Raw genomic sequence first — 16,309 nt, 5'->3', positions numbered from 1 at the left:
GTAAACCTCACATTTTATGCAGTGAAGTACTGTGGAGGAAAACAGTAGTGACATTGCGACCACTGCACATTTACAGTACAGTACTGTGATAGATTGTACAGTAATGTACTGTTAAATAAAATCACAGCAGTGACAGTAGTTACCAGTATTTTACAGAGATACATATGCATATGACGTTGAGAGGTCGGGGCAATGTGAGGCCCCCTAACCACTACCACAAGGAACTTAACATGTTGTCTTGGTTATGACTGAAAGAGGATCACAGTGAGGAGAATGAATCACAAAGTCTAAAGTAGGCTAATTTCAGTTTACAGGACTATTGTGACTGGCAACAGAGCTCATACAACAATAGTACCAATCCTTCCACGTTAGCTTGAGTATGTGCAAGATATGTGGAGGTGAAATCCTGTTATCCTGTCATGCCCCAGTCCTTTTTTAGAGTGATCAGTTCATGATAGCGGCAGACTCTCTTTGTTTTGGTGCCCTCTGCTGTTGACATTTTTTTAATTGCACCAATTTCGTCTTAAGTAGGCCCTCCTCAAAATACAATATAAACTTATTTATGTAAAAATAAAATACATCAACATGTGACTCTCTATTATTGTGCTGTCCATTGCCTTTTCGTGAAGCAAGAACAATCACCTGTATTCAATTAAATTCTCACTTAAATGTATGTTTTAATTTGGGGACCATCATTTGTCACCATGATTGTAAAAAGCTGCACATTTCTTTGGGCGTACACCATTGTTAGGCTACTTTCCAGAATCGCATGGGTTACTTTGACCAGTGCTGTCCATAGACATATATACATATGTATATACAGTGGTGGCCAAAATTATACACTTGGCATATTTAAGAGGTTTCATTTGTTTTTGTTGAATTGGCCATTAGAATACCCATCAAATGAATGAAATATCTACAAAGTCATCAATATGCTCTATAAACCATAGAATAGAGCCATCATAAGGAGATTTAGGTAATTTTCCTTACAAAATACAAGCTAGGCCTATTTCACTGTCAATGTCACACAATCATGTTCCTTCACAGAAGAATTACTTGGGTAATCATTGTAAGGTGTGATTGTGGTTAAATTGATGGTAATGCAAGAGTCTTAGGACACAGCTGTGTGATTCTTTTGAATGTACAAGGCCTATCCTGCTCATTAAGTGATTGGTAACATCAGGGTTTTGTCACTGCCACACCACCAATTGGTATAAATTCAAAGCCTCTGGAAGTAGTCTTGAAGCACATGTTGCTCTTTGAACATGGCTGAGGTGAAGAAGGAGCTAACGAGTGAGCAACGGGTTCGAATAAATGCCCTTTTTTGATTCTGGCTGGAGTAACCGCCGCATAGCCAAGGACTTGAGAGCGCAGACTTCAGACCGCAATGACACCACCAATTTACACCGGAACCGAAAGGGGAGAGGTAGAAAAAAGAGTGTGAAGCATCTCAAAATTCTCAGTCTTAAGGACCGAAGAAAGACCTCACGAGAACTGCGTGACGAGATCAACACCGACTAATGACTAATGGTGCAACAGTGTCTTCAAGAACTGTGCGTCGGAAACGGGGAGAAGAAGAACTTGTTGGCAGAATAGCAGCAAAGAAACCATTACTGAAAGAGAAAAATAGAGTGAAACGCCTGAAATTTGCAAAAGAACACAATAAATGGACAAAGGAAGATTGGTATAAAGTGTTGTGGACTGATGAGTCCAAGTTTGAACAGTTTGGCAACATGCGAAGAGTGTATGTTCGACGGAGGGAGGGGGAGAGATATAAAAATGAGTGTCTCTTGCCATCAGTTAAACACAGAGGGGGTAGTATTACGTGTGGGGTGCCATTTCAGCCTCAGGAACAGGTGACTTAGTGAAAATTGATGGCATCATGGATAAGAAAGTATACGACCACATTCTGATGAGGCACAGAATACCATCTGGGACTCGTCTTATTGGGCCTGGATTTATTTTCCAAGAGGACAATGACCCTCAACATTCTTCTAACTATTTCCAGAACTACCTGCGACAGAAGGAATCTGCTGGAACATTGAAAATGATGGAGTGGCCCCCTCAAAGTACGGACCTCAACCCCATTGAGCAAATTTGGGGCGAGTTGGAAAATAAACTGGACAGATCTATTGAACATTCAAAGGAAAGCCTTTGGCTTGACTTGCAGAAGGCATGGGATAACATGAGTGTTGAAGTTCTCAGGAAATATATTGACACTTTGCCAGAGAGATGTGCTGCTTTAATTGCTGCAAAAGGTGGACATACCAAATATTAAAGTTAAAAGTGGATAAAAACAGTAGGATTCACTTTATCTGATATTTGTTGTGCTCAGAGCAACCATCTGCATGTTTCATGAATATTATGAAATTAAATCATGTTTTGGAGGCAAACAAAAGGTCAATATTTTCAGATCTATCAGGTGTTCCAATAATGTTGGCCACCACTGTATGTCTATGAATGCTGTCTACCAAGTTCAAGACAATTTCGAAATGTTTACTTTTTCATTTAGGCTTAGCTATAGCCAGGCTGCAAATGTTTTAGGCATAAATGTTTGAAAAGTTTCGATGGCTATGAAGTCACATATGTTTTCCAATAATAAATGCCTATTTGTATTGCACTAATTAAGAAGACATGTTATGAATCTTATTTCATCAAGACCAGCATTTCTTCCCTGCATGCTCGTCACCAATAGCGCGTTCACGACAGCCTCTTTGCTGCGTAATTTGCGCGCCGCTCTCAGTTGTGATATAGGGTAAATCTAGCTACCTTTCACAGGCTCAGCGAGGATACATGTTCCGATTTCAGGTAACCTCAATTTATTGCACTCTCCATAATCTTTAAAACTACATATGTCCGCTTCTTAACCAAATAGGTGGGAAAATGACTGGGTTCATTTTTGTAGGGTTAAGTCTTTGTTTACCGCTCCTCACAGCTAGCTGGCTGTAAAATTCCTAACGTTGCGTGCGGCCTGTGAGCACCAGCCCTTGTCACCCTATCCGTACATGGGTTGCAGGCCTGGGGCAACTAGGAATTAATAACGGTACTTATTGGTAGCATGGTATCCTGTGCAGTTTTATTTTTGGACCATCTGTAACCCATAGACATATTCGTCGACATGAATGGTCAAGGGTAGAAATGCTTCTGGTGTTACGTCAATTGCTTAGTTAGCTAGCTAGTTAGCTATCTCTGTTCCATGCTAGCGAGCTATCTACCCAATGCACTCTATGTATAAGCAAACTAACCCACTGTCGCCACGTAGATGAGTTTCGATTTGGAAAGCCACCACTGATTGTGGTGGCTTTTCGTCAGTGTGTGCACATTCTAGTTTAAACATGGCAGATTCATCAATGAAGCAGCCCCAAAATAGGGCAGACAGCTAGCCACGTTAGCTGTTTTCCATGACCGAGTAGCCGAGTAAATGAAACAGCCAGCCAAAGTGATTGCTTAACTGCCAGTATTAGCGGTAGGGTAAACGCGCGAAATGCAACCTGTTCAATAGAACCCACAAACCTCTATCTTGATTCGATGTTCTTACCCCAATTCAATTTTTTTTAATGATTAGTGGTTTCAGCGACAGCTCATATGTTTACCTAATGTTGAATCTTGTCTGAAAGGCTTGGATAAAGTATGAATAAATGAAGTCCCCTTCACATATTCTTGTTCATGCCCTTCATTACTTTACGGTGACAGTCAGCATTACATTTTGATGTGTCTTCTCCCTCTGTCCACCTGAATCAATCTCAGTCTCTGGATGAAGATTGTACCCTGGAGGAGGAAGAGGAAGGGCAGGTAGAGGGGGACAATGACATCGACCAGTTCAATGATGACACATTCGGAGCCGGTGCTGTTGGTGAGTCCAGAGTTATGAGACAATTAGGCTCATTTTTTTGGAGAGGGAACTAGTCATCATGATGTGTTTTTGTCTGATTACATAATGATTGAGATTTGGTTTCAGATGATGACTGGCAGGAGGAGCATGCTCGCCTGGCGCAGCTAGACGAGGGGGTGCGGGATTTGCTGGCTGAGGGCGATGTGTCTAGTGCCTCACTACCACCTCCGGCGGGGAGTGTTCCGCACCCCTCCTCTTTGCCCCGTCCCTCCGCTTCCACACTGCCTCCCCCCGGCCTGGAAGAGCGGGGTGGTGGGGATCTGGCTGAATCCTTGACTCGTCTACTCCTGGGGTCAGATCCTGCCATTGCTGGAGTGGGCGCTGCAGAATCAGACCGATCATGCTTCCCATCCATGTCTCACGCCCAGGGTCTTTCCGCTTCGCTCCAGGCTTCGCTGCTGAGCTACCAGCAACACCAACACATCCTGCACAGAGGGCCACCACCCTTGCCACAGGTGAATGTTGCCATGGTGTGGAATCTAGCGTTTATGTTCTGGAATTACATGGATATGTATGTTTTTATGTATGGATATGATCGTGTGCACTCAGTGGCTGTATCTAAAAGCCATAAATGTAAAGCCTACCTTTTGAAAAAGTTTGTCTGACTGACTGAGTAGGTCGTTGGATAGGTCTATCTCATGAACTAACCCTGGCTCTCTTCCTTAGATGAATTCTCACAGTATATGGGAGAACAGCATGGGATTTGGACCTGTGAGTATTTCTCCTGGACTGGTCACTCACATGGAGGTACAGTCTAGAAATTCAACCTGTTTAGCAAAATACAGCGGTTTTGCTGAGTTATTGTGTTGGTTGACTTGTACAGTATTGTAGTCCTCAGAATATCATCAGTTCATTGCTTGTTTTTCCATATAGGACAGCCCACTGATGTCCATCATTAAGGAGGTGGGGCTACCAAAGAGACCCCCTACAATGAGGGCTGAAGATTGTTTAGACCTATCAGAGAGGGTGCCACCACCCCGCTCCTCTTCACCGATCATTGGTAGCCCTCCTGTGAGGGCGGTGCCCATCGGAACCCCTCCCAAACAGCCACTAAGTCATGCCTTCAACCAGCAGGTTAGTCAGTTTTCTGCTCTGTGGTTTGCTAGATGATCCAATGATTGTTGCAATCTTGCAGATGTATATTTGACCTTGTTCTATTATCAACCCCTTCTACATGTTCCCAAACTGGTGTAATCTGTTAATGGATTTCCAGTGAGTTTGTCTGTGATTTAAAAAAATATATATATTTCTATCAGTTGTTAATGTTAGTCTATGTATCAGTAGCTCATGTTAGTCTTGTGTATCATCAGAGCAAATATATGAGGACCCCTGTCTATGCTGTGGTTGTTTTGTGATATTGCAGATTCTCTCTCCCCTTATGTCTGTCTTGGTTGGTAGTAGACAGTAGTAGCTACAGTCCTGTTTTCTCCCTTCAGATCCATTGCCCTACTGCGGTTCATGTACAAGCTCCAGTCCAGCACCGCTACCCCCCTCCCTTCCCTGAGCGCCTCTCTCCTAACACCCTTCTCAACATCGCTGTGAGTTGCCCCGGAGGGGTGCGTCCTCTTACTCTCCTGTCTTTCCTCCTTCCTGTCCATTCACCTCCTCTGTTAGATCTACTGGTTAGTTTGCTCCTGCTGGTAGGTGGCGATGCATGGTCTTAGTTAATGTATAGTTGTTCATCTTCGTCATGAACATGAAAGGAGGTGAAACATTTGCATAGACCACAAAGAACACTTTTCATTCCTGCCTCACGTTTTATCATCTTTGGTTTGTGGTGCGTTTTGTTTTTTTCCTGATGGTCTCTGCGTCCTTTCAGAACTCTCCTCTGTGTCGGCCTCCATTTCCTGCTGGGGTGGGACCGATTCTCTCTCAGATCCAGCGGGCCCAACTGCTCAACTCTCAGGTGTGTTAGGCCCACGCAAGTGGAAAGACATGAATGGCAAAAAAAAACGTACAAACTACAGACAACTAACACCCCTGAATCACCTGCATCTTAAGTAAAATTCATTATTGGTAAAAATGTGTGATGTCCACTATGTTGTAAATCTATAATGAACATAAATCAAGTTTGTCAAGGTACTTTTTATTCAAGTCTATGTGTTTGTGCACATTGTTTTTAATCCTTTCTTCTACCTGTTCTCCAGATGGGCCCATTTCCTCGAGGTGGCCCTGGTCCCCCGCCCATGTTGCCAGGTGGGAGTGTGGGTTTTCGACCTTTTTTCAGCCAGCCTCCTCCCAGATTGGGACCACACCCTGCCCCTCCTAACCACAACCCCATCCGGCACAACACTACACACCTCCACCCTCAGCATCGTAGGATGCTTACGCAGAGGATGCAGAGCCGGGGGTTAGTATCCATGCTATAGCATGTGGATGAGAGTTGGGACAAATGATATGTTGAAAGAGTTTGGGACACGACTTGCTCCACATTCAGGCCTTATTCTAGGTTTTGCTGGTGAAAGCTACACTGATGATCAGCACCCCATTTGCATTCAAGATGTATCTATCTATACCTACTGTTTCTGTGTAAAAAACAGTCCCCTTTCAAAATACTTGGTAGTGGCTGCCTGCATTATTAAATGTATGTATAAATCAATAAAAAAACAGGATTCCTATCCTTCCAGCATTTCTAGGATACTTATGTTTGAATGTGTGTCTCAGTGACCGTGGTGGCAGAGGAGGGGATCGGCGCAGCAGGGACCCCTACAGTAACCTGATGACTCAGAAGGAGAAGGACTGGGTGGCGCGCATCCAGATGATGCAGCTCCAGAGCACTGATCCTTACCTGGATGACTACTACTATCAGGTAGGAACTGCCAGCACTATTCAGCTCTAGCTTCAGTTTGACACCTCTTGTGGTACACAGATATATTAAATCATATTGTTGCTGGATATGGTAGTGTGTGTGTGTGTGTGTGTGTGTGTGGGGGGGGGAAATTGGCACTAGTTCAACTTTTATGTTCTATGTTTATGTTTGGGATCTCAAATCGCACCATGTCACCGGGTCTGTCTGAAACGGAAAGAAAAAAATCTGCATTAATGGTGAATCAGATATTTGTATAAAATTCGGCCTTCTAAGATCCCTTCGTTTGGCCTAATTTTGAAGGCAGCATTCATGCATCCTTAACTGCCTTCAAATCCCACAATTCTATTTGAATTGTTAAGTTGGTTGTTGGTATCTTGGCAACGGTGGTCTGCGTTGCTACCTGGGCAGACTGTCCAAACCAAAATTCGTAGAAGATACCGTGGTGCCTGTGAGTCTGAAATGGATCCCGTCTTGACATTTTTATACTAAGGTTAAATGTACTGAACAGTATGTTATTGCTAGACTATTTCGTTAATTGGACAACAGCTGCTTGGTTTCCTATGTGTTTTTAAGATGACCTTGTTTTCCTGTGTAGAACTATTATGAGAAGATGGAGAAGCGTTTGGAGAGAGACAAAGACAGTATCAGGAAGGAGCCCACCACCAAACTTATCACCCCTCAGGTGGCCAAATTTGAGCAGACGTACCGCCCAGGTAACTATCAGGGGGCATCCCATTAGCACTGGTGTAGCTTTGTAAGCAGGATATCAGAAATGCAGAGGTAATTTGATTGTAATAGAAATGCAGGGGACTGGGATCCAATGTCATACATAGCCACTGTGTCAGCCTAGCTGCAGCCAGAGATGGCCTTTTTGTGACAAGTTGCCAGAATACAGATTTAGGTCTTGTTACATATTACCGAAAGTGGACAAGCAAAGAGCAATCGACATAATCATAGTTTAGATAATTAAATAAACTTATCATCGAAGCACTCATTATGAATAATGATCCACTGACACTGGATATGTTTATTTTTTTATTTTTTTTCACAGTTCAGTTTGCTGGCTCCCTTGGAAAGCTCACCGTCTCAAGTGTGAATAATCCCAGGAAGATGATTGATGCAGTGGTGACAACTCGCACTGATGATGAGGTTGGTTCCATAATCCTTTCCAAACTCAAAAATACACTGATGTTGTCTTATGTCTTATGTGCCAAAACAGATGAAGGGATAAAGGGGCGTCTTTCCCTAAATTTATAAAACAGACCAGTCTAATCCAGCGAGTGGTCCGCTGTGGTTTTGATGTTCTACATATCTGTTTCAACATGAACAGGAGAAGAGGGAAAAGCAGGTGTGGAACAAGAGACGGCAGATTCTCTACACTGTGGAAAAGGTGAGTTCCCAGATGTATTTTTCCTTGGTTCTCCTGCATAGGAACCATTCATGACGTTTGTTTTGTTTAGGCTACTTCACATTCTCTCACAGTATCAGTGACCCTTGACTTCTCCTGACTGACTGCCTGATGTGACCTTAGGTGTACAGTCTGTTGCTGGAAGTCCAGGACTTTGAAAAGAAATTCCTGCAAACGCCCGAGGAGCAGAGAGAGGCCCTGTTGGACCAGCACAAGACCCACACACTGCAGCTTTACAACTCCCTCAAAGAAAAGGAGTGGGACGACAGGTGAGGCGTGAGGAAGGGCAGATTGAGTGTAGAGGCGTCACGTCACGTGCTCCTTTAATGACTCTAGTTTCCAGAATAATGATTTATATACTTTCCGTGCTGAAGGCTGACATTCATCTCGTCTTAAAAACAATTAAATGTATTACCTCTCAATGAAAAAAAAAAACGAAACATGTAAGGGGGAGAAATATGTTTTTAAATGGAACTACACATTCTTGCTTGTAACCCATATTTACCATCCAGAGTTGTGTTCTCTCTTGTCCCCAGAGTGAGTGATGAACAGTGCCTCATGATCATGTCAGTGAGAAAGGGGAAACGCCTCATGTCCAGGCTCCTCCCCTTCCTGCCCCCACCACAGGCTGCTGCTGTTCTCATGGGCATTGCTCGAAATCTGCCAGGCCTGGCAAAGAAAGACAAGCAGGATCAGGTATGGAATTTTTCAGGGAGAAAAGAGTAATGTTTTGGGACACAATCCCTTACGGCACAATTCAACCTCTCTGTGAGATCATGCACTCAAGTAATCAACTGTTTATGTTTGCAATGTTACTAAATACAAGTGTTTTTTGGTGGTTTGCCAAAAAAAATATCTCTCCTACCCAAGGTCCTTTGCTGGTTGGTTGAGCCAGTTGCTATAGTAATCCAGTCCATGTCCAGTTCCGCCCTCACAGACCTCCTGCAAGAGTTGCAAGGCAGTGAGGGTCAGCTCCCCAGAGTACTGCAAAATAAGGTACCTGCTTCACTGGAAAGGAAAAGGCCTAGTTTGAAGCAACACGCATTTATTGTGTTTGTACTCACTTTGTTAGTTCAGAAAGAAGTCCCCCCCCCCCCATTGTATTGTATTGTATTCTCACCAGAGGTTTCTCTGTTTCTCTTTTTATTACTTTCCCCAACACATCCTTTTGCCCTTAGTTTGGTGTGACACTGCTCTACCTAATTTTGAGTGAAGGCGAGAGAATGCAGAGCTCGGATCCCAATTGTCAACTAATGGATGATAACCGATGGTAAGTGTATGTGAGTGAGTGAGTGAGTGAGTGAGTGATATTTGTCAGCTAAAGTGATATGATGGGAGTGAAGTGTTGCATCATTTTTATCACCTTAATCTGCTCATGTTGGCTGTTATTTCTTCTTATAGGACAGAGTTGGTATTCTCTGTGACCCGAGAGCTGTTGAAAGTCCCCTCCTCATCGCTCTCCCCTCCTCTCTTCACGCCTCCCAACCTTCTCTCTCTCTTCTCTCGCTACGTAGACCGCCAGAGGCTGGAGCTGTTACAGGAGAAATTACAGTGAGCATTCTCTCCGCCTCCTCTCTCTCTTGCACACACAACACTACCTGGCACAGTTTGTATTTTACTTCTCACCCCTGTAGACAATATGGCCCAAGTGTATGGACATGTCTCTGGCACGCCAATTGCCAATAGGTGCATGAAAGTACATAAATGCCCACGCATTGCACATTGAGAAACATTTGCAGTAGAATGGGTCGTACTGAAGAGTTCAGTAGACTTTCAACTTTGGCCATACAAGGCCATCTCTCCAGTAGGTTAGTTCATCCAATTTCTACCCCTTAACATTTGCCCCTGTCAGCTTAAGTGAAAATAGCAGGAATAGCTCAGCAGTGAAGTGGTAGTCCAAAGTAGAATGGGCCACCAAGTAGAATGGGTCAGGCTCTTTCTTGGATCCAATTAATGGAAATACTGTAGCATAAAGTAAAATTTGAGATAATCTTGCTCCAAATTTTGGTGCCCCCATACATTTGGTGTGGAGGAAAATAAATGGCTGATTGAGAACCTTGACCTCAACCTCATCACAATTGCATATTGCTGTCCATGGTGTTGAAAAACATTTTCTGCTAATGTCCAGCTACTTCCAGTGGCCATGTAGTGTACAAGATTGTGTTTTTGGGAGATTGCACAATCATAAAATGTAGCTGAAGTGTTTGTCTTAAGTTTTAACTTGTATTTCTTTCTGTTCCAGGATCACTGCATTATCCAGGTAGAAATGACTTTGGACGTCAAGAATCCTTTATTCAGAGGCTGACTGTTAGTGTCCAAGTGTTCATGTGTGAATGAATGCGTTGAGTGGCAAGGGAGGGATTAGAGTTGATTTTAATCCAAAAAAAACTATTGTCACTTTTTTTTCTTTTCTTTGTGTTAACATAGGTGTGTCAGAATGTATGTATGTATGTGTGAGTGAGCGTACATGAAGGTTGAGTGATGAAGTGGAATCAGCATTTTTAAATCTTGTTAACATTGATGCCTGTGACAAAAACATAAAAATTAAAAACTATTTCTATTGTTTAAAATCAAGTGTTTCTGCTTTTTCTCCATGTTTTAAAAGCTTTCTTCATGGATTGAATTTGTGTACACATCATTTTATATTAAACAGCTACAAGGCTCAAGAGACAACCAACTTAAAGCTATTTTCTACTTCCTTGGTACTTTGTATCTTGCATCAAGCATATTTTGAAAGACATTTTAAAAAAGAAAATTGGTTGAAGTTGCTTGGATGTCTGTGTTATCTACTGACTTTTACTAAATTAATTCACAACCTGTCAGAACTATTTTGTATTCACCAAAAATAACACATTTCAAGTTGTAGCCATTTCACCCCTCCTAGTTGATTAACCACTGCAAGAAAAGAAAACATTGGAGATGTTGCTTTAAGCAGTCTTAACTGGTACAGTTAACAGTAGTTAACCTTTGTAGATCCCAATATTAATTTTGCCAACAGAAGAATATTGTGGAAGGAGGACTAAAGTTTGAGGAGTTTCTAATTTCCATATATAAAGTCTGGCTCTCTTGATGAGGGTGATCGGAAATACGATTGTTTTTTTTTTTCTGTGGTCTTTTATTTATCTACAGTACCAGTCAAATGTTTGGACACACCTTCTAATTCAATGATTTTTCTTTATTTTTTATTATTTTCTACATTGTAGATTATTACTGCAGCTATACATCAAAGCTATGAAAGAACACATGGAATTATGCAGTAAACAAAAAGGTGTTTATCCAACCAGAATATGTTTTATATTTTAGATTCCTCAAAGTAGCCCCCTTTTGCTTTGATTTCAGCTTTGCACTCTTGGATCAGATTCAAGTGGTAGTCACCTGGAATGATTTTCAATTAACAGATGTGTCTTGCCAAGAGTTCATTTGTGGAATGTCTTGCCTTGTTAATGTGTTTGTGGCCATCAGTTGTGCTGTGCAGGGTTGGTAAACAGTGAATAGCCCTATTACTATTACTACTACTAATTGGGTGAGCTGTTGAGTCGCCTTATTGCATGAGGATAGAAGTTTGCCATTCTGGAGGTGTGCTTTGTTGGATTTTGAACCTTTTCCCTGAAGGGAGTAACGGGAACAGATGATGGGCAGGGTGTGAAGAGTCAGTGAGGATGCGATGTGAACGCTGCAGGCAACGGGAGGTGGAGATGGAATGGATGTCGGGCAGCTCTGCCCCGATGATCCTTCCCGCTGTTTTAATCAGCCTCTGGATGGCTGCCTGCTCAGCCTTTTCTGCAGCTGGAGAACAATACGTTTAGGCAGTATGTCAGCACACTCTCTATAGCGCAGCGGTAGAAATTGATCAGTAGTCTCTGAGGAAGGTGTTCTTTCCTCAGCTTCCGGAGGTAGAAGAGGCGTTGCTGGCCTTTGCCCATGACGGACACTGTGTTGGTGTCTCAGGACAACTCCTCCGTCAGCTTTAGGCCCAGAAACTGGATTGGCCAGGCTATGTAATGACTATTTGACCAAGAAGGAGAGAGATGATTTGTGATAAGTTGGACAACGCAGTGAAGGAAAAGCAGCCAATAAGTGCTCAGCACCTCTGGGAACTTCTTCAAGATTGTAGGAAAACCATTCCAGGTGACTACCTCATAAAGCTGATTGAGAGAATGCCAAGAGTGTGCAAAGCTGTCATCAAAGCAAAAAATCCAAAACACATTCTGGTTTGTGTAAGGCGTGTCCAAATTTTTGATTGGTACTGTGTGTCAGTCTTGGTTTATTTGAAAACCCAATATCCAGTAATTACTTTTACGGACTTCGAATTTAAAGGAATTATTTTATATAATAAATGTGTGACCTGTTATTACAGATGTATCCGTCAAAAGGACACTTTGTTTCCCTTTACACATCCATCCATTTGAAACATGTAGTCAGATAACAATTTCATGTGGCTCAGGATAGTTGGTTCTCCTCAGCCAATCCTGGCCTTTGCTCTCCATTTTCATATTGGACGTGGGCCAATCCAGCCGCAGGGTTCCATTATTGTGAACTTGGATGACGTTACGTTACCAAGTTACGCCTGGTCTGTAGCTTGCTCGCTCACTCACGCAGCAGTCACAGTCCACGTATAGCAGGACTGGGGGTGGAACAGCCACTCAGCCTCGCCATCCACTCCGCTCTGCGTCTCCCATGCGCGTGTGGCTCTTAGGTCTAGTGCTCATCTAAAGACAACATGGACATAATAGCAATGACAATAATTACAACTATGTATCACAGCGTGTGCTAAACAAGTGCATAGCTATGAGAACCGTTATACTGTTAGTTAGGCAAACAACACTGAGAACATGTCTTTTTGCTTTCAGATACAGTAATGTCATGGTTAACCATGAACAGCTGTCATTCTTGCTTGGCTCTAGGTGGGCTAAAACATTCCATTATTCTCAGGAGGTACTTTAAATCAATGGTATTAGCTAACAAACTGGAAGAGTTGATATTTAAAGTAAAACAAAGGTACTGGAAGCAAACCCACAGTAGTCAACAAGTAAACACTGAATGTGAGGATGCTTTCAACAATACACTGACACTGCAGCACATAAACACACACTCCTGTACCGTTATCGTTACCAATAGTTTCGGCTCAGAGTAATAGTTACACATAGCCGTTTCCTTCATAGTAATATTGTAGTTATTACACGTGACATAGTTTGATATGTCAACCTTACAACGTTTTGTTTGTTTACACGAACTAACTACATAGCGCGTAACTTTAGCGAATGCGTTAACGTTGGCTTGGTTTGTCCATCAATACGATATCTAATTTATAACTTACACAAAAATGGCTTTCGAACAGCCAGCCGACTGGCACAATAACGTCAGAGAAAACAACATCTTCATTAGCGACTGCTTGCTAAGCTGACTGAAGTAATATACATATGTATGCCATATAACGTAATGTAAGGTTCAACAACCACATCAAACGACTTTAAGTGACGAATGGAAATAAAACGTGTGTGACTGTGAAGAGAAAAATAAAAAACATGTTCATGTTACTTACTTTGACGAGTTGTCTTTCCTTGTGCTAGCTTCAGCAGAGAGAGGAGAGCTTAGATGAGGAGCGTCGTTTTGCGTAACGTAACGTCATCCAAGTTCACAATGATGGAGAGAAGCACCGCGATTGGCCAACGTCCATTATCACCAATTTGAATGCATTTATAGAGAAAAGTTGACCCCAAGGTTTCTAGCTCGAATCCCATCGTTAGCAGAAATTGAGGTGTGCTTTATTTACTGCAAAATTGTTATTAATTGGAAATCACGATTTGTTTGCACGTTACTTTTAATGAACCTTATATTAGTGAGATATCGATACATCTACATTGAATTTATGTGTGAGGTACTTTATTTGTTTCACAAACCATTTGGTTCCAGTTAATACATTTTTATATCCACAAAACACAAAAAAAAACAAAGAAGGAATATACATTTTTGTTGTTATCAAACTTTTATTTTCAATCAGCCATTAAACAACAACTATAGACAATAATTATTAATTAATTATGTTTTTAAATATCCTCCAACCACTGCTCCTTAGGAACAGCCTCTACAGATGGGCAGTATATAATGTGTCCAGTCTCCGGTGTCCTGAACTGCCCGCATTTCTTGCACATGTTGTGCAGTACTTTGCGGGTCTGTTTTCGGACTGGGGAAGGAGCAAGAGCATAGACATATATAGATAATATATATGAGCAGGAGTGGCAGAAGAGAGGTTGACCCCTGTGAGGTCACTGGACCCAGCATCAACAGCTGAGGGCCCGAGGGTGAAGTAGGGAAGACCTGCCGCTGGGGGCGCGGCTTCACAGCCGACAGTGTCGCGACTGCAGACGACACTTTCCTCTGACGGACTTTCATGTACAACTATAGCTCAACATAACACAGTTTCGCAAATTATAGAAGTAGACCTACCTCAAAAAACATTCCGCCCGAACAGGGACTTGAACCCTGGACCCTCAGATTAAAAGTCTGATGCTCTACCGACTGAGCTATCCGGGCTCTGACTGCGCCCTATCGGCTGACATTTTCATTCTTCGAGTACGGTATCTGGCTAGTTTCGGTTCTAGAAGGCTTTCTGAGGTTGGCTTGTCCAAAATTACATTGAAATGAAACTAGTACCATAGTTAATATAGAGCGCAGGTGGCTTTTTGGATAATAACTGTAACGTATGTTTAGCTGGTGGACGAGGTCGAGAAAAGAGCGCAACTCCCGACCTTATTTCACCTTTGATGTAAATTAGTACCTAAGAAAAGTTACCAAGCAACGCTGCAACTCAGCTCTCTGATTATATATAGCAGAAGCGAAACACTACAGCGTTTGAACATGATTTTAATTTGGTAGCAAATCACCAAAGTAATATAACGTCAGCGCATTAGTAATGGTAGTAACAATGACTATTAAATCAGGTTCATGACATTCTAACTAATGACATCATACTAAAACGAAGTGACAGAATTACTAAAACCGACAAATGCTAAAATCTTGTTCTATAATGTATTGGAACAGCCCATAGCAACAGGTGGCTCCGTGGCGCAATGGATAGCGCATTGGACTTCTAGATAAGCACTCATGAAGTGATTCAAAGGTTGTGGGTTCGAGTCCCACCGGAGTCGCACTTTTTCATAGGGGATATTAGCCTATCCACATTGGCAGTAAGGCAAGGCCAGTCAAATAAAGACATAATTCATTTTAAGCCTTTGTGTTAATTCGCAAAGTAATTGAAACAGTTATCGTATGTCCATGTCTTTCAAAAGTAATGCAAGGACTTTGTGGGGCAAAAAAGTATTTAGTCAGCCACCAATTGTGCAAGTTCTCCCACTTAAAAAGATGAGAAAGGCCTGTCATTTTCATCATAGGTATACCTCAACTATGAGAGACAAAATGAAAAAAAAAATCCAGAAAATCACATTGTAGGATTTTTAATGAATTAATTGGTAAATTCCTCGGTAAAATAAGTATTTGGTCACCTACAAACAAGCAAGATTTCTGGCTCTCACAGACCTGTAACTTCTTCTTTGACAGAGCATTCACACCTTTGCGTTGGAATGCGTTGATCCGTCAGGGTTGACGGATCCCCATTCACTTTGAATGGGGTGACGTCATCCTTTGCCAAACTGAATTGTGGCTCCGTTGGGTTCCCTTGCGTTGCGTTTCATGCTGAGGAATGTTCAACTTTTCGTGAGGCAACAGGCGCTAGCCAATCAGATCCCGTATATGCTCACATCTAAAAAGTGGCAAGCTCAAAAAAAAGATGGCGACCAAACTCTGTAGATGGTCGTATTTGTACCTAAAAGTTGTTTGTTTGACTTTTTTTTGCTTAGATTTTTTTAAAGTTACCATGAAATAGACACTGTACAATGTAAAAACCCCTTTATTGTAACTGAAAAATACGTCTGATAAGATTTGCGAGGTGTCTGAGCCCCCTACCTAATGTTAGCATGCTACTACTTACAAGGTAAACAGCTTGCTAGTGGCGTGATTGGTTTGTTGACCTGTCAATCTCACTATAACGTCTCTGGTATCAACAGAACCCCACGCGCCAGACTCCTCCTCCGACATCCGTTGGATCAACGCATTCTAACGCGTAGGTGTGAATGGTCTGTAACATAGCATGCACACGGTTCCGTCAGAATGTGTTGATCCGGCAAGGCTGACGCATCCCCAT

At 42.3% G+C, this 16,309-nt stretch overlaps 1 protein-coding gene and 2 non-coding genes across 5 annotated transcripts; 2 read left to right on the top strand and 1 right to left on the bottom strand.

The window, feature by feature from the left end:
- The first annotated feature begins 2,661 nt into the window (after window positions 1-2,661).
- patl1 (PAT1 homolog 1, processing body mRNA decay factor) lies at window positions 2,662-10,679 on the top strand. Of its 3 annotated transcripts, none has more exons than XM_031560139.2 (18): window positions 2,662-2,808; window positions 3,748-3,853; window positions 3,959-4,347; window positions 4,559-4,603; window positions 4,766-4,966; window positions 5,329-5,448; window positions 5,712-5,798; window positions 6,040-6,242; window positions 6,557-6,701; window positions 7,297-7,414; window positions 7,753-7,850; window positions 8,032-8,091; window positions 8,233-8,378; window positions 8,646-8,805; window positions 8,980-9,105; window positions 9,288-9,379; window positions 9,511-9,660; window positions 10,352-10,679. In XM_031560139.2, the coding sequence occupies exons 1-18, from the start codon at window positions 2,794-2,796 to the stop codon at window positions 10,371-10,373; spliced, it is 2,283 nt and encodes a 760-aa protein (XP_031415999.1). In that variant the 5' UTR covers window positions 2,662-2,793; the 3' UTR covers window positions 10,374-10,679. The 3 variants fall into 3 exon arrangements, with proteins under 3 accessions (XP_031415999.1, XP_012685168.1, XP_031415998.1); XM_012829714.3 differs by having other exon boundaries at window positions 4,559-4,639; window positions 5,329-5,430; XM_031560138.2 differs by having other exon boundaries at window positions 4,559-4,639.
- Window positions 10,680-14,570: 3,891 nt separating this feature from the next.
- On the bottom strand, window positions 14,571-14,643 carry trnak-uuu. The gene has a single exon. It is a non-coding gene; the product is annotated as a tRNA-Lys (tRNA).
- Window positions 14,644-15,165: 522 nt separating this feature from the next.
- On the top strand, window positions 15,166-15,257 carry trnar-ucu. The gene is given in 2 exon segments: window positions 15,166-15,202; window positions 15,222-15,257. It is a non-coding gene; the product is annotated as a tRNA-Arg (tRNA).
- The last annotated feature ends 1,052 nt before the right edge of the window (window positions 15,258-16,309 follow it).

The sequence above is a fragment of the Clupea harengus genome, chromosome 22 (genome assembly GCF_900700415.2).
Source record: "Clupea harengus chromosome 22, Ch_v2.0.2, whole genome shotgun sequence".
Classification (NCBI taxonomy): domain Eukaryota; kingdom Metazoa; phylum Chordata; class Actinopteri; order Clupeiformes; family Clupeidae; genus Clupea; species Clupea harengus.
Note: the sequence above shows the minus strand (reverse complement) of the source record. Positions and strands in the feature narration are given on the sequence as shown.